The sequence below is a fragment of the Oncorhynchus clarkii genome, chromosome 7 (assembly GCF_045791955.1).
Source record: "Oncorhynchus clarkii lewisi isolate Uvic-CL-2024 chromosome 7, UVic_Ocla_1.0, whole genome shotgun sequence".
Lineage (NCBI taxonomy): Eukaryota > Metazoa > Chordata > Actinopteri > Salmoniformes > Salmonidae > Oncorhynchus > Oncorhynchus clarkii.
Genome location: NC_092153.1, coordinates 69,452,582 through 69,479,438, shown reverse-complemented (window position 1 = coordinate 69,479,438; position 26,857 = coordinate 69,452,582). Strand labels below are relative to the sequence as shown.

General features: G+C 46.1%; 1 protein-coding gene across 1 annotated transcript in view; it reads right to left on the bottom strand.

Moving 5' to 3' along the window:
- The window catches only part of LOC139413733 (serine/threonine-protein kinase WNK2-like), a 68,861-nt gene that overhangs the window by 8,686 nt on the left and 33,318 nt on the right, over positions 1-26,857 (bottom strand). Inside the window, exons 10-25 of the mRNA XM_071161431.1 lie at positions 24,357-24,530; positions 23,188-23,340; positions 19,402-19,692; positions 15,112-15,164; positions 13,248-13,410; positions 12,928-13,044; positions 8,641-8,811; positions 8,285-8,327; positions 7,459-8,040; positions 6,282-7,192; positions 4,448-4,505; positions 3,746-3,819; positions 2,941-3,536; positions 2,592-2,818; positions 2,029-2,238; positions 1,468-1,566 (exon numbers count right to left, since the gene is read on the bottom strand). Of these exons, the coding sequence (XP_071017532.1) occupies positions 1,468-1,566; positions 2,029-2,238; positions 2,592-2,818; positions 2,941-3,536; positions 3,746-3,819; positions 4,448-4,505; positions 6,282-7,192; positions 7,459-8,040; positions 8,285-8,327; positions 8,641-8,811; positions 12,928-13,044; positions 13,248-13,410; positions 15,112-15,164; positions 19,402-19,692; positions 23,188-23,340; positions 24,357-24,530 (3,922 nt within the window). The remainder of the gene's footprint in view (positions 1-1,467; positions 1,567-2,028; positions 2,239-2,591; positions 2,819-2,940; positions 3,537-3,745; positions 3,820-4,447; positions 4,506-6,281; positions 7,193-7,458; positions 8,041-8,284; positions 8,328-8,640; positions 8,812-12,927; positions 13,045-13,247; positions 13,411-15,111; positions 15,165-19,401; positions 19,693-23,187; positions 23,341-24,356; positions 24,531-26,857) is intronic.

Here is a 26,857-nt window from a genome sequence, read left to right as displayed (position 1 = left end):
TGGCCAACACACTGACTCAACTCCAGCCATTTTAATAATGGGAATTGATGGAAATTGATGTAAAATATATCACTAGCCACTTTAAACAATGCTACCCTACATTACTCATCTCATATGTATATGTATATACTGTACTCTATATCATCTACTGCATCTTTATGTAATACATGTATCACTAGCCACTTTAAACTATGCCACTTTGTTTGCATACCCTACATCACTCATCTCATATGTATATACTGTACTCGATACCATCTACTGCATCTTGCCTATGCCGTTCTGTACCATAACTCATTCATACATCTTCATGTACATATTCTTTATCCATTTACACTTGTGTGTATAAGGTAGTAGTTTAGGAATTGTTAGGTTAGATTACTCGTTGGTTATTACTGCATTGTCGGAACTAGAAGCACAAGCATTTCGCTACACTCGCATTAACATCTGCTAACCATGTGTATGTGACAAATACATTTGATTTGATTTGAACTAGCTCAGAGAGACACAGAGGAGAAGGTGGGATGGGGGAGAAGAGAAAAGCTAGAGGTAAAGAGATAAGCTAGAGGATGAGGAGATGAAGAGATGAGGGATAGGAGTGAGACAGTAAAGAGGAGGAGATGAGGGACAGGAGTGAGACAGTAAAGAGAAGGAGATGAAGAGATGAGGGACAGGAGTGAGACAGTAAAGAGAAGGAGATGAGGGACAGGAGTGAGACAGTGAAGAGGAGGAGATGAGGGACAGGAGTGAGACAGTAAAGAAGAGGAGATGAGGGACAGGAGTGAGACAGTGAAGAGGAGGAGATGAGGGACAGGAGTGAGACAGTAAAGAGAAGGAGATGAAGAGATGAGGGATAGGAGTGAGACAGTGAAGAGGAGGAGATGAAGAGATGAGGGATAGGAGTGAGACAGTAAAGAGGAGGAGATGAAGAGATGAGGGATAGAAGTGAGACAGTAAAGAGGAGGAGATGAAGAGATGAGGGATAGGAGTGAGACAGTGAAGAGGAGGAGATGAAGAGATGAGGGATAGGAGTGAGACAGTAAAGAGAAGGAGATGAAGAGATGAGGGATAGGAGTGAGACAGTGAAGAGGAGGAGATGAAGAGATGAGGGATAGGAGTAAGACAGTAAAGAGAAGGAGATGAAGAGATGAGGGATAGGAGTGAGACAGTAAAGAGGAGGAGAACCAATGAAGATAAAAGAAGAGGACATGAGAAGAGGAGAAACGAGGAGGAGAGGAAGGAGAGCAGTGCAAGAGGAAAAGGAGCAAAGTGAGTGGTGGAGCGAGGGAGGGAGGAGAGGAGGAGGAGAGGAAGGAGAGAAGTGCAGGAAGACGAGGAGCAGAGTGAGTGGTGCAGCGAGGGAGGAGAGGAGGAGGAGAGGAAGGAGAGAAGTGCAGGAAGACGAGGAGCAGAGTGAGTGGTGGAGTGCTTGGAGGAGAGGAGGAGGAGAGGAGAGGAGGAGATACAAACAGATAGACAGAGACACAGGCCCACTGAGGAATCTAGCGCGTGGTTTGCTACTGGATTTATAGGTCACTCTCTCTGGCGGTGGAGGGTAAGACGGCCAGCCTGTGGAGAGGAGGAGAAGAGGAGGAGAGGAGGAGGAGGAGGAGGAGGAGGAGAGGAAACACAAGACACTAGGGTAAGAAGAGCACACAGCTCTGGACAGAACACACATTAGAGATGAGTTTGAACAATAACCCATGTCAGAACCATAAAGGTTAAAGGCTGCAGATGCCTGATTAAGGTCGATGTGACCGAAACGTTGCACCGTCCTACTTCCGTTTTGATCCTCCTCTGTACCTGTGATAAGACTTTACATGTTCTATCATTTGCACCTTGTCCCAAAATTCCCAGGTTTTCCCGAAATCCCGGTTGGAATATTTACTCAGGACGGAATAAGCAGGAAATCTGGATTCCTCCGACCAGGAGTTTTGGAAAACCTGGAAATTTTGAAAGTTACCTGAATTTTGTAACCCTAGTGATAATGTTCTCCATTTGCATGGCTGGGATGTGTAGATTGTAGGTCACCTTGGCCTAGTGAAGCTTGTGGTCCTGTCCTCTCTCCGTGTAGTCCAGCTCCAGCGTAGATGTTGTCTGAAGAGAGGGAACCCTTGAGGGAGCAGGGCTGCTTGGTCTGGACAGGTTCAGAGGTGGAGGTGAAGGTATCCAAGTGACTGGTACCTGAATGGGCTCTTCCAGCTTTGGCTGGAGACCCGTTCAGACTGACTGTAGGCTCACCTGCACAGACAGACCAACTTAAATATTACACACAGAAACCTGCACAGAGAGACATTAAGTGCATCACAAATGGCACCCTATTCCCTATTAACTGGACTACTTTTGATCAGGGCTCATATGGGGCTCTGGTCAAAAGTAGTGCACAAAATAGGGAATATGTTGCCATTTGGACATAGACATACACATTATTACAACTTAGCCCTGCTACTCCATTCAAATTATGACAGTTACCTTGCCTGACACAAGAGGACCTGTCTGCCTTAAATCATGCAGACAAGCCTGTTTCAGTCCCTTCCAGAAGGATCTTTCAGATCATCTTTCAGAAATGACTGGTTTTGGTGCCTTGTACTCACTGGTTTTGCCAGAGTCGCTGGTTTTGGGGGTGACATGCCTAAGCTGTTGTACCAGAGGACTGAGGAGTTTTTCAGCCTTCAGTTTGTGCTTGTGCTTGCTCCTCCGCTTGGGGGGAACTGAGTGAGAGAGACCAAGGGGGGGTGAGGTGGCTTTACCCAGCCTGCGGTACAGCAGCTCTATCTCCCCTCTGTGGTGCGCCTGCAGCTCCGAGAGCTCCTTTAAATGTCTGGGTGGAGGAGATGGATGGAGGGGAGAGAAAGGTTTTAGATAAAGGGTAAGTTGATTTACTCAGATTATGCTCTTCTAGACTCAGACACACCCACACACATAAACACACAGCTGACTTACTTCTCCCTGAGTCTGGTCAGCTCTCTCTTCATATCCGAGTCCTCTAACTCAGAATCATTATCACTGCTCACATAGGCCGAGCCATGCACGCCCCCCTGCCGGCTCAGCGAATCAGAGCTCTGCACACTACTACTACGGCCTGAACGGCGCAGGAAAGCCACCGCTCTCTTCATGAGGTCACTTCCTCTACGCTCCCCTGAGCGACCGTGGCGTGAGGGCGTGGCCGGGGCCAGCTTGGCCGGACTACTCTCCGCCCCCGAGTCCGAGGACAGGAAGCGCGCGTGAGCGTGGACTGTAACATCAACAGACACGGAGGTGGATGTGGAGGCGTGTGTCAACGACCCCCGTTTGGCCATGGCGGGGGGTGTATCAAGGTAGAAGTCTGGCGGGGCGGAGTAGCGGCTGTCATAGGTCCTCAGGGTGACGTCGTCCTCGGTGCTGACCACTGAGAAACGTCCGATAATGGTGGAGGCGGCCTGGGCACTCCTGCGGTAGTCTGAGAGATGGCCAGCAGGGTGCACCGGGGAGGCAGCGCTGCTCCAACTCCTCTGCTTCCGCTCTCCTTGCGTCACCACATCAGGAAGGTCTGTGATCATCTATAGATAATAAAGTTCTTGTTTAAAGAGCTCTGACACGTTTATACCTACTTTGCAGAAATGAAACAAACAGGGAATTATAATATCAATCCACAATATCACAAACTCAAATTATAAGACATTAGTCAGGCATTGTAGGTAGATGGAGTCACTAAGAGGTAGTAGTAAATAGTGGCCTTGGGGAACAAAAATGTAACACAGTAAAGTACCTTAAACTGGCCTCTGGATCCAGAGCCAGAGCAGGAGGTAGAGTGTGGCACGTTTTGTCTCCTAGACATGGGAGCTGCAGACAGAGAGAGAGAGAGACTGAATGCCCAGGTTAACAATAAGAGCAATACGAGCTGTTCAATAGGTTAAAGGAAAATAACTGAAACCTCTGTGGATCTTGAAATTGATCACTGTCATAGACAGCTGTTTGAGGGATCACAATAATGTTGTATCCTTCATACCACACTATAGAATGTACATACCACACTATAGAATGTACATACCACACTATAGAATGTACATACCACACTATAGAATGTACATACCACACTATAGAATGTACATACCACACTATAGAATGTACATACCACACCATAGAATGTACATACCACACCATATAATGTACATACCACACTATAGAATGTACATACCACACTATAGAATGTACATACCACACTATAGAATGTACATACCACACTATAGAATGTACATACCACACTATAGAATGTACATACCACACTATAGAATGTACATACCACACTATAGAATGTACATACCACACTATAGAATGTACATACCACACTATATAATGTACATACCACACTATAGAATGTACATACCACACTATATAATGTACATACCACACTATAGAATGTACATACCACACTATAGAATGTACATACCACACTATATAATGTACATACCACACACCGCAGAATCACTCAACGTGCTCAAACTGTCCATTCTCTCTGGAATCTGAGGCTGAAAGAAGGAGTGGAGAGGGAGGGAGGGATGAGAAAAGAGAGAAGTGAAACAGAGAAAGACAGTTGACAGGGAGAGAATAAAGAGCAGTCATTTTAAAGGGATAATGGTCAACATTTAAGGATGAATGGTGGACATAGATTACATGTACTTTACATGTAGTCTGGGGTGTGAATGAAGTTACTTTTAACCTGTTAGAGCTCTAGGGGCGCTATTTCATTTTTGGATAAAAAACGTTCCCGTTTTAAGCGCGATATTTTGTCACGAAAAGATGCTCGACTATGCATATTCTTGACAGTTTTGGAAAGAAAACACTCTGAAGTTTCAGAATCTGCAAAGATTTTGTCTGTAAGTGCCCCAGAACTCATTCTACAGGCGAAACCAAGATGATGCATCACCCAGGAATTAGCAGAATTTCTGAAGCTCTGTTTTCCATTCTCTCCTTATATGGCTGTGATTGCGCAACGAATGAGCCTACGCTTTCTGTCGTTCGCCCAAGGTCTTAGCAGCATTGTGACGTATTTGTAGGCATATCATTGGAAGATTGACCATAAGAGACTACATTTTCCAAGTGTCCGCCTGGTGTCCTGCGTCGAATTCGGTGCGCAATTGCCAGCTGCTTCTACTTTACCATTTGATTCAGGGGAGAAAGCATGTGTCCAAGAACGATGTATCAATGAAGAGATATGTGAAAAACACCTTGATGATTGATTCTAAACAACGTTTGCCATGTTTTCAGTCGATATTATGGAGTTAATTTGGAAAAAAGTTCGCGTTTTGAGGACTGAATTTTCGGATTTTTTTTGGTAGCCAAATGTGATGTATAAAACGGAGCTATTTCTAATACACAAGGAATCTTTTTGGAAAAACTGAGCATCTGCTATCTAACTGAGAGTATCCTCATTGAAAACATCAGAAGTTCTTCAAAGGTAAATGATTTTATTTGAAGGCTTTTATGTTTTTGTTAATGTTGCGTGCTGGATGCTAACGCTAATGCTAACGCTAAATGCTAACGCGAAATGCTAACGCTAGCTAGCTACTTTTACACAAATGATTGTTTTCCTATGGTTGAGAAGCATATTTTGAAAATCTGAGATGACAGTGTTGTTTACAAAAGGCTAAGCTTGAGAGATGGCATATTTATTTCATTTCATTTGCGATTTTCATAAATAGTTAACTTTGTGTTATGCTAATGAGCTTGCTGATAGATTTACACAATCCTGGATACAGGGGTTTTTTCATAGCTAAACGTGACGCAGAAAACGGAGCGATTTGTCCTAAACAAATAATCTTTCAGGAAAAACTGAACATTTGCTATCTGAGAGTCTCCTCATTGAAAACATCTGAAGTTCTTCAAAGGTAAATGATTTTATTTGAATGCTTTTCTGTTTTTTTGTGTAAATGTTGCCAGCTGAATGCTAATGCTAAATGCTACGTTAGCCATCAATACTGTTACACAAATGCTTGTTTTGCAATGGTTGAGAAGCATATTTTGAAAATCTGAGATGACAGTGTTGTTAACAAAAGGCTAAGCTTGAGAGCTAGCATATTTATTTCATTTCATTTGCGATTTTCATGAATAGTTAACGTTGCGTTATGGTAATGAGCTTGAGTCTGTATTCACGATCCCGGATCCGGGATGGGGAGATCAGAAAGGTTAAGGACTAAACAAATCTCAGAACAGAAAGTATGGTTGCATCCCAAATGTATTGCACTATTTAGGGAATAATAGGGTGCCATTCTATGCTTTATACGGAATAAAGGTTCTGTGTTTACCAGTTGTTCCCCTGTCCGGTAGCGCCCCTCCCCCATAGGTCGGGGGGTGCTGCTTCCTGAACCCAAGGTGGCGCTGTCTGGACCAGGAGGGGATTGGACGTACTCCGTCCCCGAGCCTGGCGTCTCCGCAGCACTGCCTGATGGATACATGGGGGCGTACTCCTGGTACAGCAGGGTCCTCAGCTTCTCGTCCAGAGTCTTGATGGTGCTGTCCACAAAGCCCCCTCGGCCCCCCACCCCTCGCCCCTCCCCATCTGACTCACTGGGCCCCCCTGCTGTGTGCTGGTGGGGGGCAGGGCTCTGGGGCAGCGAGGGGACCTTTGCTCCACCCATGGAGAAGGGCTGCTGGAGCACCACAGGCGGCTGGGAGCGGTCAGGGCGGGCAACGGAGGGGTAGGAGAGTTGGAGGGACTCTCTGGCTGAGGAGGTAGAGGGGTCCTGGGAGGGCAGAAGGGTGAGAGGAGCTGATTTCCCCTGGCCTCCACCACTCACATCCAGGAACATTGGCATGGCCAGTGGGCAGCAGGGCACCTCCTCCACCATGGAGGCAGCACATGCCATCTCCGCCATCTGCTGGACGGCATGGATGGGGGAGATGGCACCAAGACGCCCTCCCCCCTGGTGCTCCTCTCCAGGCAGGGAGCTACGGAGACCTCCAGAGGGGGCCACTGGCAGAGCCAAGGCTGACTGGGTGTGATGCAGCCTGGGCAGGATAGAGCTGTGGGCCTGGCCCTCTGGAGGATGGCCTGGTTGGACAGATGGGGGGCCAGAGGGAGCTGAGACATGGGACATAGCCAGGAGGAGAGGGTCTGTGGAGGACAGGATGGGAGGGCTACAGAGGCCATAGCCCTCGTAGTTGAAGCCTCCACTCCCCCCAGACACAGAGTTAGCTATGGAGGAGGACGCTGATACTGCAGGAAGAACCAAAAGAAGACACAATATAAGAGTAACATCCTGTTTGTCTACAAATGTACAACAGGCCCACATCCAAAGACCTTAAACAGATAATATTTCAAACTAAAGCACATATATTGAGGATGTGGTTCATTCGTTTAGCACTAGAGGACAACATGGTACCGTTACTCCACCAGGATGACATAGTACTCAAATGGTCACATGGAAACAAAGTCACCTCTGTCTGAAGCAGTCCCTGCAGTGCCACAATCGGCAGACTTACCTGGCACAGCACTTCCATCAGGCTGAGCAGTCCCATCATGTTGAGTAGTTGTAGTCCCATCATGTTGAGTAGTTGTAGTCCCATCATGTTGAGTAGCTGTAGTCCCATCATGTTGAGTAGCTGTAGTCCCATCATGTTGAGTAGTTGTAGTCCCATCATGTTGAGTAGTTGTAGTCCCATCATGTTGAGTAGTTGTAGTCCCATCATGTTGAGTAGTTGTAGTCCCATCATGTTGAGTAGTTGTAGTCCCATCATGTTGAGTAGTTGTAGTCCCATCATGTTGAGTAGTTGTAGTCCCATCATGTTGAGTAGTTGTAGTCCCATCATGTTGAGTAGTTGTAGTCCCATCATGTTGAGTAGTTGTAGTCCCATCATGTTGAGTAGTTGTAGTCCCATCATGTTGAGTAGTTGTAGTTCCATCATGTTGAGTAGTTGTAGTCCCATCATGTTGAGTAGTTGTAGTCCCATCATGTTGAGTAGTTGTAGTCCCATCGGCAGACATGTTTGCAGTCCCATCCTGGTTGGAGCTGGGAGTCTCCTCCACTGGGCAGATGATGAACCATCGCTTCCCTGTGTGGAGCACTGAGAGAGAAGAGAGAAGAGGAGAGAAGAGGAGAGTGAGAGTGAGAGTGAGAGTGAGAGTGAGAGTGAGAGAGAGTGAGAGGAAAGTCATCAGCTATGGCAGCCAAAACATCACTAAGTCCTCAGTACAAGCTCCTTTCAAAACCTTCCTCCACAGACGTCCCAATCACAAACAGAATAGATAGAGGATAAAGGAGAGGGAGACAAAAGAAGAGAGAGAAAGACTGAGAGAATGGAGTATTACCATTCTGCTGATAAACAGGCTGGGGTGCTCCAGGCTGCTGACTCTTTAGAGGGATAGAGAGACAGACAGAAAACAGACATTTGAGTGTGTGTGTGTGTGTGTGTGTGTGTGTGTGTGTGTGTGTGTGTGTGTGTGTGTGTGTGTGTGTGTGTGTGTGTGTGTGTGTGTGTGTGTGTGTGTGTGTGTGTGTGTGTGTGTGTGTGTGTGTGTGTGTGTGTGTGTGAGAGAGAGAGTACGTGTGTGTGCGTAAGTGTGTGTGAGAGAGTACGTGTGTGTGTGGTTTCTTTTAATGAACGTTCATGTGAGTAGACTAGTCTCTGTGTGTTAGTGGGTTGTGTTTGGGATGTTCCCGTCACCTCTCCCCCCGGCCCCCAAGAGGTGTGTCCCAGTTGGGGACTGCCCCCCAAAGCAGAGTCCGTCTCTCCCTCCATGTCCTCGCTCAGCATGTCCTCAGCCTTGTCCACGATGTCCTTCAACTGGTCAATGAACATCGCCTTCTCTATGGGTAGGATGAAGAAATTCTCTGCCTACACACACACACAAAAACACACACACACAAACGTGCACACACACACACACAAACACACACAGAGACATGGACACCACACACACACACACAGAAGATGTAACCACATGTAAATAATTGTGAAGATATAACACTTCAGGAACAAATAACACTTCAGGAACAATCATAACATACAGTAATTATACAATATCAGCAATATACAATATCAGGAAAAGTCAAATGACAAAAGGAAATACTATAGATAGAGAATGACCCAACAGTACAGGCTACATTAATTTCCCACATCTTCTGCTGTAGTGCATTGAGCTTGGTGACAGAGGAGGAACCGAAGGTCCATAGTCCTTTGAGCGTTTGCTCTAGCTTGGTGACAGAGGAGGAACCGAAGGTCCATAGTCCTTTGAGCGTTTGCTCTACCTTGGTGACAGAGGAGGAACCGAAGGTCCATAGTCCTTTGAGCGTTTGCTCTAGCTTGGTGACAGAGGAGGAACCGAAGGTCCATAGTCCTTTGAGCGTTTGCTCTAGCTTGCCTGGAGTGGCAGACAATCTGCTTTGCAGTTTTGGGACTATTCTAATTGGTCCATTAATCCTTAAGAGTGTATTTATGCACCATTGCATTAAATCCCAATCAAAATCCCAATCAAAATCCCAATCAAAATCCATCTGTTTTTCCATGTATGAATCTGTTATTCAATGCGTTTCATCAAATATGTTTTTCTATTTTTATACCTACAGGGGTCATAAAATTCCAAATCAAGTAGCAAAATGATCCATGGTACATATAGGGAAAAAACTTCAAAACCTTATTCCTTGTGATTTATATTTTGACTGTCTTTTTTATGAATGTGTTATTCAATGCAATACCAGTAAAGGCTAAATTCAATATTTTATAAAAAATATATATATACATACAGTTGAAGTCAGAAGTTTACATACACTCAATTTGGAGTCATTAAAACTTGTTTTTCAACCACTCCACAAATGTCTTGCTAACAAACTACAGTTTTGGCAAGTCGGTAAGGACGGTAAGGATGACACAAGTCATTTTTCCAACAATTGTTTACAGACAAATTATTTCACTTATAATTGATTGCATCACAATTCCAATTCAGGTACACTAAGACGACTGTGCCCAAAAGCTTGGAAAATTCCAGAAAATGATGGCATGGCTTTAGAAGCTTCTGAGGAGGCTTGCAAACTGAAGAACACCATCTCAACCGTGAAGCATAGAGGTGGCAGCATCATGTTGTGGGGGTGCTTTGCTGCAGGCCGTGCACTTCACAAAATAGATGGCCTCATGAGGCAGGAAAATGATGTGGATATATTGAATCAACATCTCAATTCATCAGTCAGGAAGTTAAAGTTTGGACACAAATGGGTCTTCCAAATGGACAATGACCCCAAGCATTCTTCCAAAGGTGTGGCAAAAAGGACAACAAAGTCAAGGTATTGGAGTGGCCATCACAAAGCCCTGACCTCAATCCCATAGAACATTTGTGGGCAGAACTGAAAAAGAGTGTGCGAACAAGGAGGCCTACGAACCAAGCTCTGTCAGGAGGAATGGGCCAAAATTCACACAACTTATTGTGGAAAGCTTGTGGAAGGCTAACCGAAACATTTGACCCAAGTTAAACAATTTAAAGGCAATGTTACCAAATACTAATTGAGTGTATGTAAACTTCTGACACACTGAGAATGTGATGAAAGAAATAAAATCTGAAATAATCTCTACTATTATTCTGACATTTTACATTATTAAAATAAAGTGGTGATCCTAACTGACCTAAGACAGGGATTTTTACTAGGATTAAATGTCAGGAATTGTGAAAAACTGAGTTTAAATGTATGAGAGCATCAGCTGTTCCGGACAACTGTGTGATCACGCTTTCCGTAGCCGACATGAGTAAGACCAGGTCAACATACACAAGGCTGATTACCAGGACGTGTGCTCCGGCCATGTGCTGACCAACTGGCAGGTGTCTTCACTGACATTTTCAACAAGTCCCTGATTGAGTCTGTAATACCTACATGTTTCAAGCAGACCACCATAGTCCCTGTGCTCACGAACACAAAGGCAACCAGCCTAAATTACTACAGACCCGTAGCACTCACATCCGTAGCCATGAAGTGCTTTGAAACGTTGGGAATGGCTCACATCAACACCATTATCCCAGAAACCCTAGACCCAACATAATTGCATACCGCCCAAACAGATCCACGGATGATGCAATCTCTATTGCACTCCACACTGCCCTTTCCCACCTGGACAAAAGGAAAACTCATGTAAGAATGCTATTCATTGACAACAGCTCAGGGTTCAACACCATAGTACCCTCAAAGCTCAAAACTAAGCAAAGGATCCTGGGACTAAACACCTCCCTCTGCAACTGGATCCTGGACTTCCTGACAGGCTGGCCCCAGGTGGTGAGGGTAGGTAGCAACACATTTAATTTTTTTTAACCAGGCAAGTCAGTTAAGAACAAATTCTTATTTTCAATAACGGCCTAGGAACAGTGGGTTAACTTGCCTGTTCAGGGGCAAAGCGACAGATTAGTACCTTGTCAGCTCGGGGGTTTGAACTTGCAACCTTCCGGTTCCTAGTCCAACTCTCTAACCACTAGGCTATCCTGCCACGTTGATCCTCAACACTCAAGCTCTACAGGGGTGCGTGCTCAGTCCCCTCCTGTACTCCCTGTTCACCCACGACTGCATGGCCAGGCACGACTCCAACACCATCATTACGTTTGCTGACGACACAACAGCGTCAACGATGAGACAACGACGAGACAGCCTATAGGGAGGAGGTCAGAGACCTGGCCGTGTGGTGCCAGAATAACAACCTCTCCCTCAACGTAGTCAAGACTAAGGAGATGATTATGGACTTCAGGAAAAGGAGGACCGAGCACGACCCCATTCTCATCGACGGGGCTGTAGTGGAGCAGGTTGAGAGCTTCAAGTTCCTCGGTGTTCACATCAACAAAAAACTAGAATGGTCCAAACACACCAAGACAGCCGTGAAGAGGGCACGACAAAGCCTATTCCCCCTTGGGAAACTAAAAAGATTTGGCATGGGTCCTGAGATCCTCAAAAGGTTCTACAGCTGCAACATCGAGAGCATGGTTGCATTACTGCCTGGTACGGCAATTGCTTGGCCTCTGACCGCAAGGCACTACAGAGGGTAGTGCGTACGGCCCAGTACATCACTGCCTGCATTCCAGGACCTCCACACCAGGCGGTGTCAGAGAAAGGCCCTACAAATTGTCAAAGACCCCAGCCACCCCAGTGGAATTTACAGTAGACTGTTCTCTCTACTACCGCATGGCAAGCGGTACCGGAGTGCCAATTCTAGGATAAAAAGGCTTCTCAACAGTTTTTACCCCCAAGCCATATGACTCCTGAACAGGTAATCAAATGGCTACCTGGACTATTTGCATTGTGTGCCCCCACCCCAACCCCAACCCCCCCAAACCCTCTTTTTACGCTGCTGCTACTCTCTCTTTATCATATGTGCATGGTCATATGTGCATGGTCACTTTAAATATACATTCATGTACATACTACCTCAATTGGGCTGACCAACCAGTGCTCCCGCACATTGGCTAAACGGGCTATCTGCATTGTGTCCTGCCACCCGCCAACCCCTCTTTAACGCTACTGCTGCTCTCTTTTCATCATATATGCGTAGTCACTTTCACCATATCTACATGTACATACTACCTCAATCAGCCTGACTAACCGGTGTCTGTATGTAGCCTCGCTACTGTATATAGCCTGTCTTTTTATGGTTGTTTTATTTCTTTACTTACCTATTGTTCACCTAACACCTTTTTTGCACTGTTGGTTAGAGCCTGTAAGTAAGCATTACACTGTTCACTGTTGTATTCGGCGCACGTGACGAATAAACTTTGATTTGATTTGATTTGGCTAAGGTGTATGTAAACTTCTGACTTCAACTGTATATGTTTTTTGATACCTAAAGGCCTAAAGGGGTCCTACAATTCCAAATCAAATAGCTAAATGATTCATGGTATGACCATCTTAAAACAATTCCATATGTTAGCATAGTTGAACCCAACCCCCATTTGGAATGCAAACAGGTCTGCCAAGGTCATGACCTCACCATGTAAATAGCGATTTCTTCTGGAGCATCTCCGTCCAGGTCAAACTTGAAGGTTACCATTTTGTGGTTGTGGGTCTCCAGCTGGCACTCCACCATCTTATCGCCCGTGTTGCTCACCTGAGGGAGAAGAAGAAATCACTTTTAATGTGCAAGTACGAATATGCATATACTTTGAATATAGCAATATATTAATATACAGTATAAATGGTAATTTCTGTTTTAAACTTTATCCTTTGGACTTACTGGATAGCTTAAGAATGGCAAAAACCTTGACCACTGGTCAGTTCGGAGAGGTGGGTAGTCAGGACGGACGGACTTACATTGAGCATGCTCAGTTTGGGCTTGTTGGTCTTCTCTTGGCGTGAGCGTGTGCGGGTCGACTTGCGGTGGTGTTTCCGGGACTTCCCGTCTCCCTTTCCGCTGCTGGCCGAGCCATCGTAACCATCACTCATCTCCTTACCCGACGCCACATCTGAGTTGAAGCTAAAGGTAGGGATATGAAGGAGGTAAAGAACACTTTTAATTAAAACCTCTACAGGATCGGTGTTCCGTCCCCCCACCTCCCCCGTGGGACGGTTGAGCTAACATAGGCTAATGTGATTAGCATGAGGTGGTAAGAAACAAAAACAAATCCCAGGACATAGATGGGCAGAAAGCTTACATTCTTGTTATTCTAACTGAACTGTTCAATTTACAGTAGCTATTCTATTTACAGTAGCAATTATTAGGAAATGAAAGACATACAAGACCACTGATAATCTCCCTCGATCTGGGGCACCACGCAAGATCTCACCCCGTGGGGTCAAAATGATCACAAGAACGGTGAGCAAAAATCCCAGAACCACACGGGGGGACCTAGTGAATGACCTGCAGAGAGCTGGGACCAAAGTAACAAAGCCTACCATCAGTAACACACTACGCCGCCAGGGACTCAAATCCTGCAGTGCCAGACGTGTCCCCCTGCTTAAGCCAGTACATGTCCAGGCCCGTCTGAAGTTTGCTAGAGAGCATTTGGATGATCCAGAAGAAGATTTGGAGAATGTCATATGGTCAGATGAAACCAAAATATAACTTTTTGGTAAAAACTCAACTCGTCGTGTTTGGAGGACAAAGAATGCTGAGTTGCATCCAAACAACACCATACCTACTGTGAAGCATGGGGGTGGAAACATCATGCTTTGGGGCTGTTTTTCTGCAATGGGACCAGGACGACTGATCCGTGTAAAGGAAAGAATGAATGGGGCCATGTATCGTGAGATTTTGAGTGAAAACCTCCTTCCATCAGCAAGGGCATTGAAGATGACACGTGGCTGGGTCTTTCAGCATGACAATGATCCCAAACACACCGCCCGGGCAACGAAGGAGTGGCTTTGTAAGAAGCATTTCAAGGTCCTGGAGTGGCCTAGCCAGTCTCCAGATCTCAACCACATAGAACATCTTTGGAGGAGTTGAAAGTCAGTGTTGCCCAGCAAAAGCCCCAAAACATCACTGCTCTAGAGGAGATCTGCATGGAGGAATGGGCCAAAATACCAGCAACAGTGTGTGAAAACCTTGTGAAAACCTTGTGAAAACGTCTGACCTCTGTCATTGCCAACAAAGGGTATATAACAAAGTATTGAGATAAACTTTTGTTATTGACCAAATACTTATTTTCCACCATAATTTGGAAATAAATTCATTACAAATCCTACAATGTGATTTTCTGGATTTTTTTTCTCATTTTGTCTGTCATAGTTGAAGTGTACCTATGATGAAAATTACAGGCCTCTCTCATCTTTTTAAGTGGGAGAACTTGCACAATTGGTGGCTGACTAAATACTTTTTTGCCCCACTGTATGTATGTATGTGTATGGATATATATATTTACCCAAACAATAGATGGGGGATTGGAAATGATGCAGACAATTACATTGATGGAAGCAACAATCTATACGCAATATTAATTCTGATCCACCCCTTAAAAAATATATTATAATAATAAAAAATAAAACATTCAGGATTGATACAAAATAAAACATTCAGGATTGACAGGGCAAGGTGTCCATTGTCACACAGTGTAGTGTTCTAGTTTTATTATTCACAGATAGTCAGGGTCACTCATTGTATCCACTAAAGCCCCTGTACTGTACATTGGGGAAAAACATCTTAACACTCTAGTCAAGTTCAGAAGGTATGGCCACACACCTGTCATAGCCTGCATAACTGTGAAACGCCATGGGTTTCTCTTGCACTGGCTCCTGGGGGAAAGACAATGGGGTTGTTGGATTCACAAAACATGTCATATGGGGTTGAGTATGCTTGTATCCCAAATGGCACACTATTCCTTCCTATATAGTGCACTACTTTTGACCAGCGCCCATAGGGCACTATGTAGTGAATAGGTGGCCATTTGGGACATAGCCTACATTTACAATATGAGTAGTGCATAGCCAACACACAAGATAAGTGTTCCCTGATACATGTAGAAGTAGTGTTCACAGTATGTGCGGTGCAGTGTGTGGGAGTTGAGTAAGAATTGTGTCTGTGCTGTACTATAGGATACTGTAGGGAATTATAGGGAACTCTAGGGTAGGGAACTGTAGTGAACTGTAGGGTACTGTCGGGAACTGTAGTGTAGGGAATTTTAAGGTACTGTAGGGAACTGTAGTGTAGGGAACTGTAGGGTACTGTAGGGAACTGTAGGGTACTGTATGTAACTTTAGGTTACTGTAGAGTACTGTAGAGAACTGTAGGGAACTATAAGGAACTGTCGGGTAGGGAACTGTAGGGTACTGTAGGTAACTTTGGGGTACTGTAGAGTACTGTAGGGAACTGTAGGGTAGGGAACTGTAGGGTACTGTAGGGAACTGTAGGGAACTATAGGGTAGGGAACTGTCGGGTACTGTATGGAACTGTAGGGTACTGTAGGTAACTTTGGGGTACTGTAGAGTACTGTAGGGAACTGTAGGGAACTGTAGGGTAGGGAACTGTAGGGTACTGTAGGGAACTGTAAGGAACTGTGGGGAACTATAGGGTAGGTAACTGTCGGGTACTGTGGACTACTGTAGGGAACTGTAGGGAACTATAGGGAACTGTGGGGTACTGTAGGGAACTATAGGGTACTGTAGGGAACTGTAGAGTAGGGAACTGTAGGGTACTGTAGGGAACTGTAGGGTACTTTAGAGTACTGTAGGGAACTGTAGGGAACTATAAGGAACTGTAGAGTAGGGTACTGTAGGGAACTGTAAGAAACTGTAGGGAACTATAGGGAACTGTAGGGAACTCTAGGGGAGGGTACTGTAGGGTACTGTAGGGAACTATAGGTAACTGTAGGGTACTGTAGCGAACTGTAGGGTGCTGTAGGTAACTTTAGGGTACTGTAGAGTACTGTAGGGAACTGTAGCGTAGGGAACAGTAGGGTACTGTAGGGAACTCTAGTGAACTGCAGGGTAGGGACTTGTAGGGTACTGGAGGGAACTGGAGGGTAGGGAACTGTAGGGTAGTGTAGGGAACTGTAGTGTACTGTAGGTAACTTTAGAGTACTGTAGGGAACTGTAGGGTACTGTATGGTACTCTAGGGAACTGTAGGGTGCTGTAGGTAACTTTAAGGTACTGTAGAGTACTGTAGGGAACTGTAAGAAACTGTAGGGAACTGTAAGGAACTGTAGGGAACTATAGGGTACCGTAGGGAACTGTAGGGTACTGTAGGGAATTCTAGGAAACTGTAGGGTATGGAACTGGAGGGTACTGGAGGGAACGACACTGTAGTGTACAGTAGGGAACTGTAGGGTACTGTAGGTAACTTTAGAGTACTGTAGGGAACTGTAGGGTACTGTAGAGAACTGAAGGGAACTGTAGGGAACTGTAGGGAACTGAGAGGAACTGTAGGGTACAGTAGGGAACTTTAGGGTACTGTGGGGTACTGTAGGGAACTGTAGGGTACTGTAGGGAACTGTAGGGTAGGGAACTGTAGGGTACTGTAGGGAACTATAGGGTACTGTAGGTAACTTTAGGGTACTGTGGGGTACTGTAGGGAATTGTAGGGAACTGTAGAGTAGGGAACTGTAGGGTACTGTAGGGAACTCTAGGGAACTGTAGGGTATGGAACTGGAGGGTACTGGAGGGAACTGTAGGGTAGGACACTGTAGTGTACAGTAGGGAACTCTAGGGAACTGCAGGGTAGAGAACTGAAGGGAACTATAGGGTACTGTAGGGAACTGTAGGGTACTGTAGGGAACTGACGGAAACTGTAGGGTAGGGTACTGTAGGGAACTGTAGGGTACTGTAGAGAACTGAAGGAAACTGTAGGGTAGGGGACTGTAGGGTACTGTAGGGTACTATAGGGAGCTTTAGGGTAATGTAGGGAACTGTAGGGAACTGCAGGTAACTTTAGGGTACTGTAGGGAACTGTAGGGTAGGGAACTGTAAGGGACTGTAGGGAACTGTAGGGTACGGTAGGTAACTTTAGGGTACTGTAGGGTACAGTAGGGAACTGTAGGGTCAGGAACTGTAAGGTACTGTAGGGAACTGTAGGGTACTGTAGGGTAGGGAACTGGAGGGTACTGGTGGGAACTGTAGGGAACTCTAGGGAACTGTAGGGTAGGGAACTGTAGTGTACTGTAGGGAACTCTAGGGTACTGTAGGGAACTGTAGAGTAGGGAACTGTAGTGTACTGTAGGGAACTCTAGGGAACTGTAGGGTAGGGGAATGTAGGGAACTGTAGGGTACTGTAGGTAACTTTAGGGTACTGTAGGGAACTGTAGGGTAGGGAACTGTAAGGGACTGTAGGGAACTGTAGGGTACTGTATGTAACTTTAGGGTACTGTAGGGTACAGTAGGGAACTGTAGGGTCAGGAACTGTAGGGTACTGTAGGGAACTGTAGGGTAGGGAACTGGAGGGAACTGTAGGGAACTATAGGGAACTGTAGGGTAGGACATTGTAGGGTACAGTAGGGAACTGTAGGGTAGGGAACTGTAGGGTACTGTAGGGAACTGTAGGGTACTATAGGTAACTTTAGAGTACTGTAGGGAACTCTAGGCAACTGCAGGGTAGGGAACTTTAGAGAACTGAAGGGTACTCTAGGGAACTGTAGGGTACAGTAAGGAACTGTAGGGTACTCTAGGTAACTTTAGGGTACTGCGGGGTACTGTAGGGAACTGTAGGGTACAGTAGGGAACTGTAAGGTAGGGAACTGTAGGGTACTGTAGGAAACTGTAGGGTAGGGAACTGTAGGGAACTGTAGGGTACTGTAGAGAACTGAAGGGAACTGTAGGGTACTGTAGGGAACTGTAGGGTACTGTAGGGTACTGTAGGTAACTTTAGGGTACTGTGGGGTACTGTAGGGAACTGTAGGATACAGTAGGGAACCGTAGGGTAGGGAACTGTAGGGTACTGTAGGGAACTGTAGGGTACTGTAGGTAACTTAGGGTACTGTAGGTAACTTCAGGCTACTGTAGGGTACTGTAGGTAACTGTAGTGTAGGGAACTGTAGGGTACAGTAGGGAACTGTAGGGTAGGGAACTGTAGGGTACTGTAGGGAACTGTAGGGTAGGGAACTAAAGTGTACTGTAGGGAACTGCAGGGTACTGTAGGTAACTTAGGGTACTGTAGGTAACTTCGGGCTACTGTGGGGTACTGTAGGGAACTGTAGTGTAGGGAACTGTAGGGTACTGTAGGGAACTGTAGGGTACTGTAGGGGGCTTTAGGGTACTGTAGGTAACTCTAGGGAACTGCAGGGTAGGGAACTGTAGAGAACTGAAGGGAACTGTAGGGTACTGTAGGTAACTTAGGGTACTGTAGGTAACTTCAGGCTACTGTAGGGTACTGTAGGGAACTGTAGTGTAGGGAACTGTAGGGTACTGTAGGGAACTGTAGGGTACTGTAGGGGGCTTTAGGGTACTGTAGGGAACTCTAGGGAACTGCAGGGTAGGACATTGTAGGGTACAGTAGGGAACTGTAGGGTAGGGAACTGTAGAGAACTGAAGGGAACTGTAGGGTAGGGAACTGTATGGGAATGTAGGGAACTGTAGGGTAGGGAACTGTAGGGGAATGTAGGGAACTGTAGGGTACTGTAGGTAACTTTGAGGGTACTGTAGGGAACTGTAGGGTAGGGAACTGTAAGGGACTGTATGGAACTGTAGGGTACTGTAGGTAACTTTGGGGTACTGTAGGGAACAGTAGGGAACTGTAGGGTCAGGAACTGTAGGGTACTGTAGGGAACTGTAGGGTACTGTAGGCAACTTTAGGGTACTGCAGGATACTGTAAGGAACTCTAGGGAACTGCAGGGTAAGTAACTGTAGAGAAAAGTAGGGAACTGTAGAGTAGGGAACGGTAGGGGACTGTAGGGTCCTGTATGGAACTGTAGGGAACTGTAGGGTAGGGAACTGTAGAAAACTGAAGGGAACTGTAGGGTACTGTAGGGAACTGTAGGGTAGGGAACTGTAGAAAACTGAAGGGAGCTGTAGGGTCGGGATCTATCTGTGTAGCTGCCTACCTCTTGGCTGTCCTCAGGTTGGGAAACGGTAGATATGGACTCAGTTTCCAGGTTCTGCTGAGTCGTGGGCAGGCTGGTACCTTTCTGGGTGCCAGCCTGCTGCAAGGCAGCAGCCAGAGCCGAGGCCGGAGCCAGGGGTGGGGCCGGGGCTGGACTCTCAGGGAGTGTCTGATCAGACCCGGCTGCAGCAGCAGGGTCTGGGGACAGGACGGCAGGCTGGACGGGGTGGAGCGGGGCCAGTGGTGACACCGGAGCCTCTCCCTGGGGGTCCTGAGGGGCACCAGTCTGGATCTGGAGGGAGGAATAACTTAGTTATTACAGTACCCTTTTTGCCACTGCTGCTAACATTGTACAACCCATAGAAATAGACAGCCAGGTCACCTGTCATATAAGTCAGTTTTCAGAACCGGCCACTAGAGGCAACAGTAAGCGCTAGGGTTTTACTAGGGTGTTGTGGAAAGGGATGGTGGATAGGCGTATGCATCTCCCTCTGATTCCAAAGGTTGCAAGTTCGAATCCAGCGATAGAAAGTAGTTGTAAGATTTTGGTTTTAAGCCAATCCCAAACCCTAAACCTTACCATAACCATTCAGAGTTAATGCCTAACCTTAAGATTTCAGAGTTTATGCCTAAACTTCACCTTAAACACTTCAAAATTTGACATTGCAACAAATTCTAAATTTGACATTTGAGAAATATTGATGAACGTTTAATTCAGACATGAGACTGTGAGTGCTAGTTGGAAATAGAAGGAATGGAACGAGCGTCCCCATTCAAGTCAATGATGGCATAATAGGTGGACTGGAGGCCACCGGGAGCATACCCATAGGAGGGAAGCAGGAATTAAAAGCAGAAAGTAAAAGCAGGAAGTCTACCCATAAATCTTTGAGATTTCCAGTCAAATTGCCAGGGTTAGATGTTCCAATTCTATTTCTATGGTACAACCTACTAGTTCATCCAAATGTGTGTTCTGAACTGTGCTACTGTCCATGTCTTACTGTCCACATTCCAACTTAAAGTAAAAATGCAAAGCCAAATTATTTGGAAGGTTTTGTAAATCCAGTATACGTAATGTAAGCTACGGTTGTAAATTCCTGTACCTTTCCACAGATTACCAGAAACCCTGGTTAGAGGACTGTGAATGTCCTTACTCCTTCTCACCTAATTCCAGGAATCTTCCAAACGGGATTTCAGGAAAACTAGGTAATTTGGGGGAAATTACTAGAATTTTACAACCCTACAGTGAGCATTAATTAGAATATTCACATGGAGAGGTTGCTCTGCCACGTGTTTCTCAGGGAGGTGGGCAAGGGGGGCGGTAGGGTGTACATGGGAGAGGGGCAGGTGGTAAGAGGGTTGGAGAGGGGGGAGGTCTTGCTGAGGGGTGGCAGGATAGACCGACTGATGCCATGGCTGCTGTCAGGGCATCCTAGGGGGCAAGTTCATGGCAAGCAGGGGGATGGGTACTGCCATGCCTAACGTCTGCTGGGGTTGTTGGGCCAGGGACACTGGGGTCTGGGGGGTGCCAACGGTGGTTAGGCAGGGCACAGTACAGTAACAGGGGCTGGGGGGGACCAGGTACAGGGAGGGAAATCCTTGGGGGGTAGACAGGGCACAGAGGAGCTGGGTAGTAGGGGACAAACTCGCATCCGCCTGGTGTCCCCACCATGGCAGGGTAAGGCAAGGAGGGAAACTATGGAATAAAAAAAAAAGTGAAATAAACATAATGAAAACGTAATAAACACACAGCTTTAATCTCTCTGTTTTCCACATGCATCAGTTTAGATTAGGAGTGAAACAACCCCTGATCTTAATTCATTAATTAAAGGTCCAATCCATAAATTCTGTGTCCCCAGTGACAACAATATAAAGTACAAACACAATCAACCTGAAACAAAAACAAAGAAACAAAACAAGATGTATGATTTTCACTATGGAGAGAAGCCTGTTCCTTTTCTTCATTGGTTTTGCAGTACGTGTGCACTCACAAAGACCTTCAATCGCTGTCAGTCCTACAGGGCACTTTTTGACCAGAATTCTTACATGTTACTCTCATTACTTATTACTTATTACTTGCGAATGGATGATTCATTTACAGTTATGATCAAATCTATATGATATACAGTTGAAGTCGGAAGTTTACATACACCTTAAACTCAATTTTCACATTTAATCCTAGTAAAAACTCAGTAAGTCAGTTAGGATCACCACTTTATTTTAAGAATGTGAAATGTCAGAATAATAGCAGAGAGAATGATTAATTTCAGCTTTCATTTCTTTCATCACATTCCCAGTGGGTCAGAAGTTTACATACAATCAATTAGTATTTGGTAGCATTGGCTTTAAATTGTTGAACTTGGGTAAAATGTTTCTGGTAGCCTTCCACAAGCTTCCCACAATAAGTTGGTTGAATTTTGTCCCATTCCTTCTGACAGAGCTGGTGTAACTGAGTCAGGTTTGTAGGCCTCCTTGCTCACACACACTTTTTCAGTTTTGCCCACAAATTGTCTATAGGATTGAGGTCAGGGCTTGGTGATGGCCACTCCAATACCTTTACATTGTTGTCCTAAGCCATTTTGCCACACCTTTGGAAGTATGCTTGGGGTCATCGTCTATTTGGAAGACCCATTTGCAACCAAGCTTTAACTTCCCGACTGATGTCTTGAGATGTTGCTTCAAAATATCCACATCATTTTCCTCCTCATGATGCCATCTATTTTGTGAGGTGCACCAGTCCCTCCTGCAGCAAAGCACCCCCACAACATAATGTTGCAGCCCCCGTGCTTCACGGTTGGGATGGTGTTCTTCGGCTTGTAAGCCTCCCACTTTTTCCTCCAAACATAACGATGGTCATTATGGCCAAACAGTTCTATTTTTGTTTCATCAGACCAGAGGACATTTCTCAAAAAAGTATGATCTTTGTCCCCATGTGCAGTTGCAAACAGTAGTGTGGCTTTTTTATGGCAGTTTTGGAGCAGTGCCTTCTCCCTTGCTGAGCTGCCTTTCAGGTTATGACGATATAGGACTCGTTTTACTGTGAATATAGATACTTTTGTACCTGTTTCCTCCAGCATCTTCACAAGGTCCTTTGCTGTTGTTTTGGGATAGATTTGCACTTTTCGCACCACAGTATGTTCATCTCTAGGAGACAGAACGAACGTGTCTACTTCCTGAGCGGTATGATGGCTGCGTGGTCCCATGGTGTTTATACTTGCGTACTATTGTTTGTACAGATGAACGTGGTACCTTCAGGCGGTTGGAAATTGCTTCCAAGGATGAACCAGACATGTGGAGGTCTACAATTTATTTACGAGGTCTTGGCTGATTTCTTTTGATTTTCCCATGATGTCAAGCAAAGAGGCACTGAGTTTGAAGGTAGGCCTTGTAATAAGTCCACAGGTACACCTCCAACTGACTCAAATTATGTCAATTAGCCTATCAGAAGCTTCTAAAGCCATGATATCATTTTATGGAATTTTTCAAGCTGTTTAAAGGCACAGTCAACTTAGTGTATGTAAACTTCTGACCCACTGGAATTGTGACACAATTAATTATAAGTGACATAATCTGTCTGTAAACAATTGTTGGAAAAATGACTTGTGTCATGCACAAAGTAGATGTCCTAACCGACTTGCCAACACTATAGTTTGTTAACAAGAAATTTGTGGAGTGGCTGAAAAACAAGTTTTAATGACTCCAACCTAAGTGTATGTAAACTTCCGATTTCAACTCTATCTGTGTTGCTTGAGCGTCATGAGTCTGTCAAGCGATACTATCTATTTCCCACCTCTGTCTTGATCTGTAGTGGCTCAATAGGGGGTGTGGCCTGGGCAGGCTGCTGTAGAGGGGGAGGAGCACTGCTGGCCAGGAAGGCAGCTGATTGGACCAGACTGGTGGTGATGTCAGAGCACTGCTCAGGTAGAGGCTGACTGGTAGACAACTGTAGTAGGAGAGAGAGATAGAGAGACAGAGAGATAGAGAGAGAGAGAGGGGGGGGGAGATGGGGAGAGAGGATAGAGGCGAGGGGAGAGAGACAGACAGGCAGGGTGAGTAAACGTCATGACAAAGTTAATTGAACATCTATATCTGTCCTGTTCCACAAACATAATCTATTGCCTCAAACACTCTGCCTGTCCTGTCACCAAGTCTGGTTGGCAAACAGCCATATCTGTCTATTTATTCTGTCTGACTGGTACACGTACCACACATACACACGTCACCGGGTCTGGTTGGCCACAAACACATATGCACACACACACCCAGAAACACACACACACCCACCCACACACAAACACACACACACACACCCACACACAAACACACACCCACACACACACACACACACCCACACACAAAGACACACCCACCCACACGCAAACACCCACCCAACCACACACAAACAAACACACATCCACACACAAACACACACCCACCCACACACAAACACACACACACACACCCACCCACAAACACACACCCACCCACACACAAACACACACCCACACACCCACAAACAAACACACACACACCCACACATAAACACCCACCCACACACACACACACACACACCCACACACCCACAAACAAACACACACACACCCACACATAAACACCCACCCACACACACACACACACCCACACACACACACACCCACAAACAGACACCCACACAGAAACACAAGGCTCCGGGCTCACACATACACACCACAGGGCTTGTCTATGTGTGAATATACTGTACCTACAGCTGAGAACAACAAACATCACAGCCACCTTCATCTCTGCTCATTGAACAGAAGCCTGGGGACAGACAGCATCTGACTGGACAGTCAATATTTTGTTATTGAGAGTCCCACAAACTATCACTTCTCATAGCTACACACTCACAGGTACACACACACATGTACATACACAAACACACATTCACACCCAAGTGTTGGATTCAGAACAGACCCTTACCTCCTGGTTGGGCTGGACAGGAGCAGTAAGCTGTGCCTGTGCCTGTCCAGTGGGGACATGGGCAGCAGCTGAGAAGCTCTGTGTTGCAGCTGGTCTGCTCTTATGTACTGTAGGCCCTGGTGTGGCTGGAGCAGAGATATGCTGAGCCTGGGGCTGGGTCAATCCTGTACTGGGCTGGAACACACAGGGGAAAGGCTGGCTTTCAGCTCATGGCTAAGAGGATCTATAACACATCATATAGAACAATCATCTGGAGAAGAAAATGAACATTGAGACCAACACAAAAAAAATCATCAGCATCTTCAACTGAGAAATGTTCCTTCACAGGAGCAACACAGGAGTGAATCATTGTGAGCAGGGTTGATATTGCTGCTGGAAACTGCAGGATAAAGGGGAGAGGCTGTTGCAGTAGTAAGGGGATCTACACAGGTGATCCATCATATCATAGAATAAATAGTAATCCAAGACATTCTCTGTCTGCTGAGGAGGGATCAGAAACAGCTAGAACTGAGGCTAGGGGGAAGTGTTGCAACATTTCAGTAACTTTTCCAAATTACCCAGGTTTTTCAGAAATCGCAAGAGGAAGATTTCCAGAATCAGGTGGGAATAAGCAAGAAATCTGCAATCCTCCGATCAGGATTTCTGGAAGACCTGGGAAATTTGGGAAAGTTATCAGAACTTTGTAATCCTATTAGGGGTGGATTTTGGATTGGGAAGTATTGTTGCGCTTGGTCATCATGGGAGGGACAGAGGAAGCTGAGCAAAGCAGGAAGAAGAACCAGCCCCATGCCCCTGCTGCAGCTAGGTCGGGTGTCGCTATGGCAACTGATGGGCATGGTCAAAGTTCAATCAAGCCTGTCGTATCCCTGACCTACCATTGTGCCACCTGGACCACCTGGTCTGCCTTCGCTGTCATGTGGCGATAGAAGCAGAGCCTTTTCCAAACTCGGGCCCAAGCCCAAGCCCTGGTCTTGATTAGAATGCTCAAGCACAGGAGAGGTGGGCTGGCTTTGGCCAGGCCAGTAGGCCCCGGTGTCTGGTGGTATAGGGGAGCTGGTCCTGCGAAGCCCAGCCTTTCCATAGCTTTGGCTGGGCCAGTAGGCCCCGGTGTCTGGTGGTATAGGGGAGCTGGTCCTGCGAAGCCCAGCCTTTCCATAGCTTTGGCTGGGCCAGTACAGGGTGTCTATTGGTGTTGGAGAGCTGCTCCTGCGACTGACGATGTGTCTTAGACAGTGGTTGAGCAGGGACAGACCTCCACTAGAGGAGCGGACCAATAGGTAAGGAGGTGGGGCAAGATGTGAGGGTGTGGTCCAGAAGGGAGATGGTGGAGCAGACAGGGAGGAGGTGATTGGAGGGAGTTTGAGCAGTGAGACGAGGTGGGGGGAGATTGATGGGGGGGTGTGAACTGGTAAGCACTGGGGAGAGGGAGGGGGGGGGGGCATTTGGGGGTAGCCTAGAGACTCCCCGGTCTCCATCCTGGTCCTCAGTAGAAGGTCAAAGCTCGCACAGGCTCTGCAGGAGTGGGAGTGGGAGTGGGAGTGGGGCAGGGGCAGGTCAGAGGGGCATTGTATGGGCTTTGTAACCAGTATGGCAGGATGGGGGTGATTGACTGATTGACTGATTGAGTCATGGTAGGAACACGGATGATGCTGGGACAGTGGAGGGGACAGGACAGGATCCTGAGGGGGAGGGGGGAGGGAGGCTGCTGCGCACTCCTCTGAAATTTCGTCCCCTTCTCGGCTCCCACGTAGGGTATTATCTCGTTTGGGACAGAGGTGGCAGTGAGAACGACTCAGTGGCTTAGGGAGAGAGTGGGCCCTGCACATGTCAATCAAGGAGGTGCTTCCACGCCTAGTGCACTGATTGCTCCCACCACAACTCACTGTCCTCTCATTGGTCCCACAACCAGCAAACCAATATTCTGCCCTCTCAGGGGAGAGAAGAGGATTCTGAGATGCAGAGGGCTCACTGAAGTAGTGCTGCTCAGGTCGATCGGACAAAAGAAAACATATTTTAGTTCAGTTTGTCTTTACAAAGACAGAAACTACCCAAAACACAACATAAACAAGGAGCTAGAGAGACAAAGGGAGAAAACGTTTTGAAATACAGTGATGGAAAAAGTGTTTAAACCCTTGCTGATTTTGTATGTTTGCCCACTGACAAAGAAATGATCAGTCTATAATTTTAATGGTAGGTTTATTTGAACAGTGAGAGACAGAATAACAACAACAAAAATCCAGAAAAACACATGTCAAAAATGTTATAAATTGATTTGCATTTTAATGAGGGAAATAAGTATTTGACCCCTCTGCAAAACATGACTTAGTACTTGTTGGCAAAACCCTTGTTGGCAATTGACATGCGTTTTTCTGGATTTTGTGTGTTTGTTATTAAAATTATAGACTGATAATTTCTTCGTCAGTGGGCAAACGTACAAAATCAGCAGGGGATCAAATACTTTTTTCCCCTCACTGTATGAGTTTGAGACAATGGGGCATTTT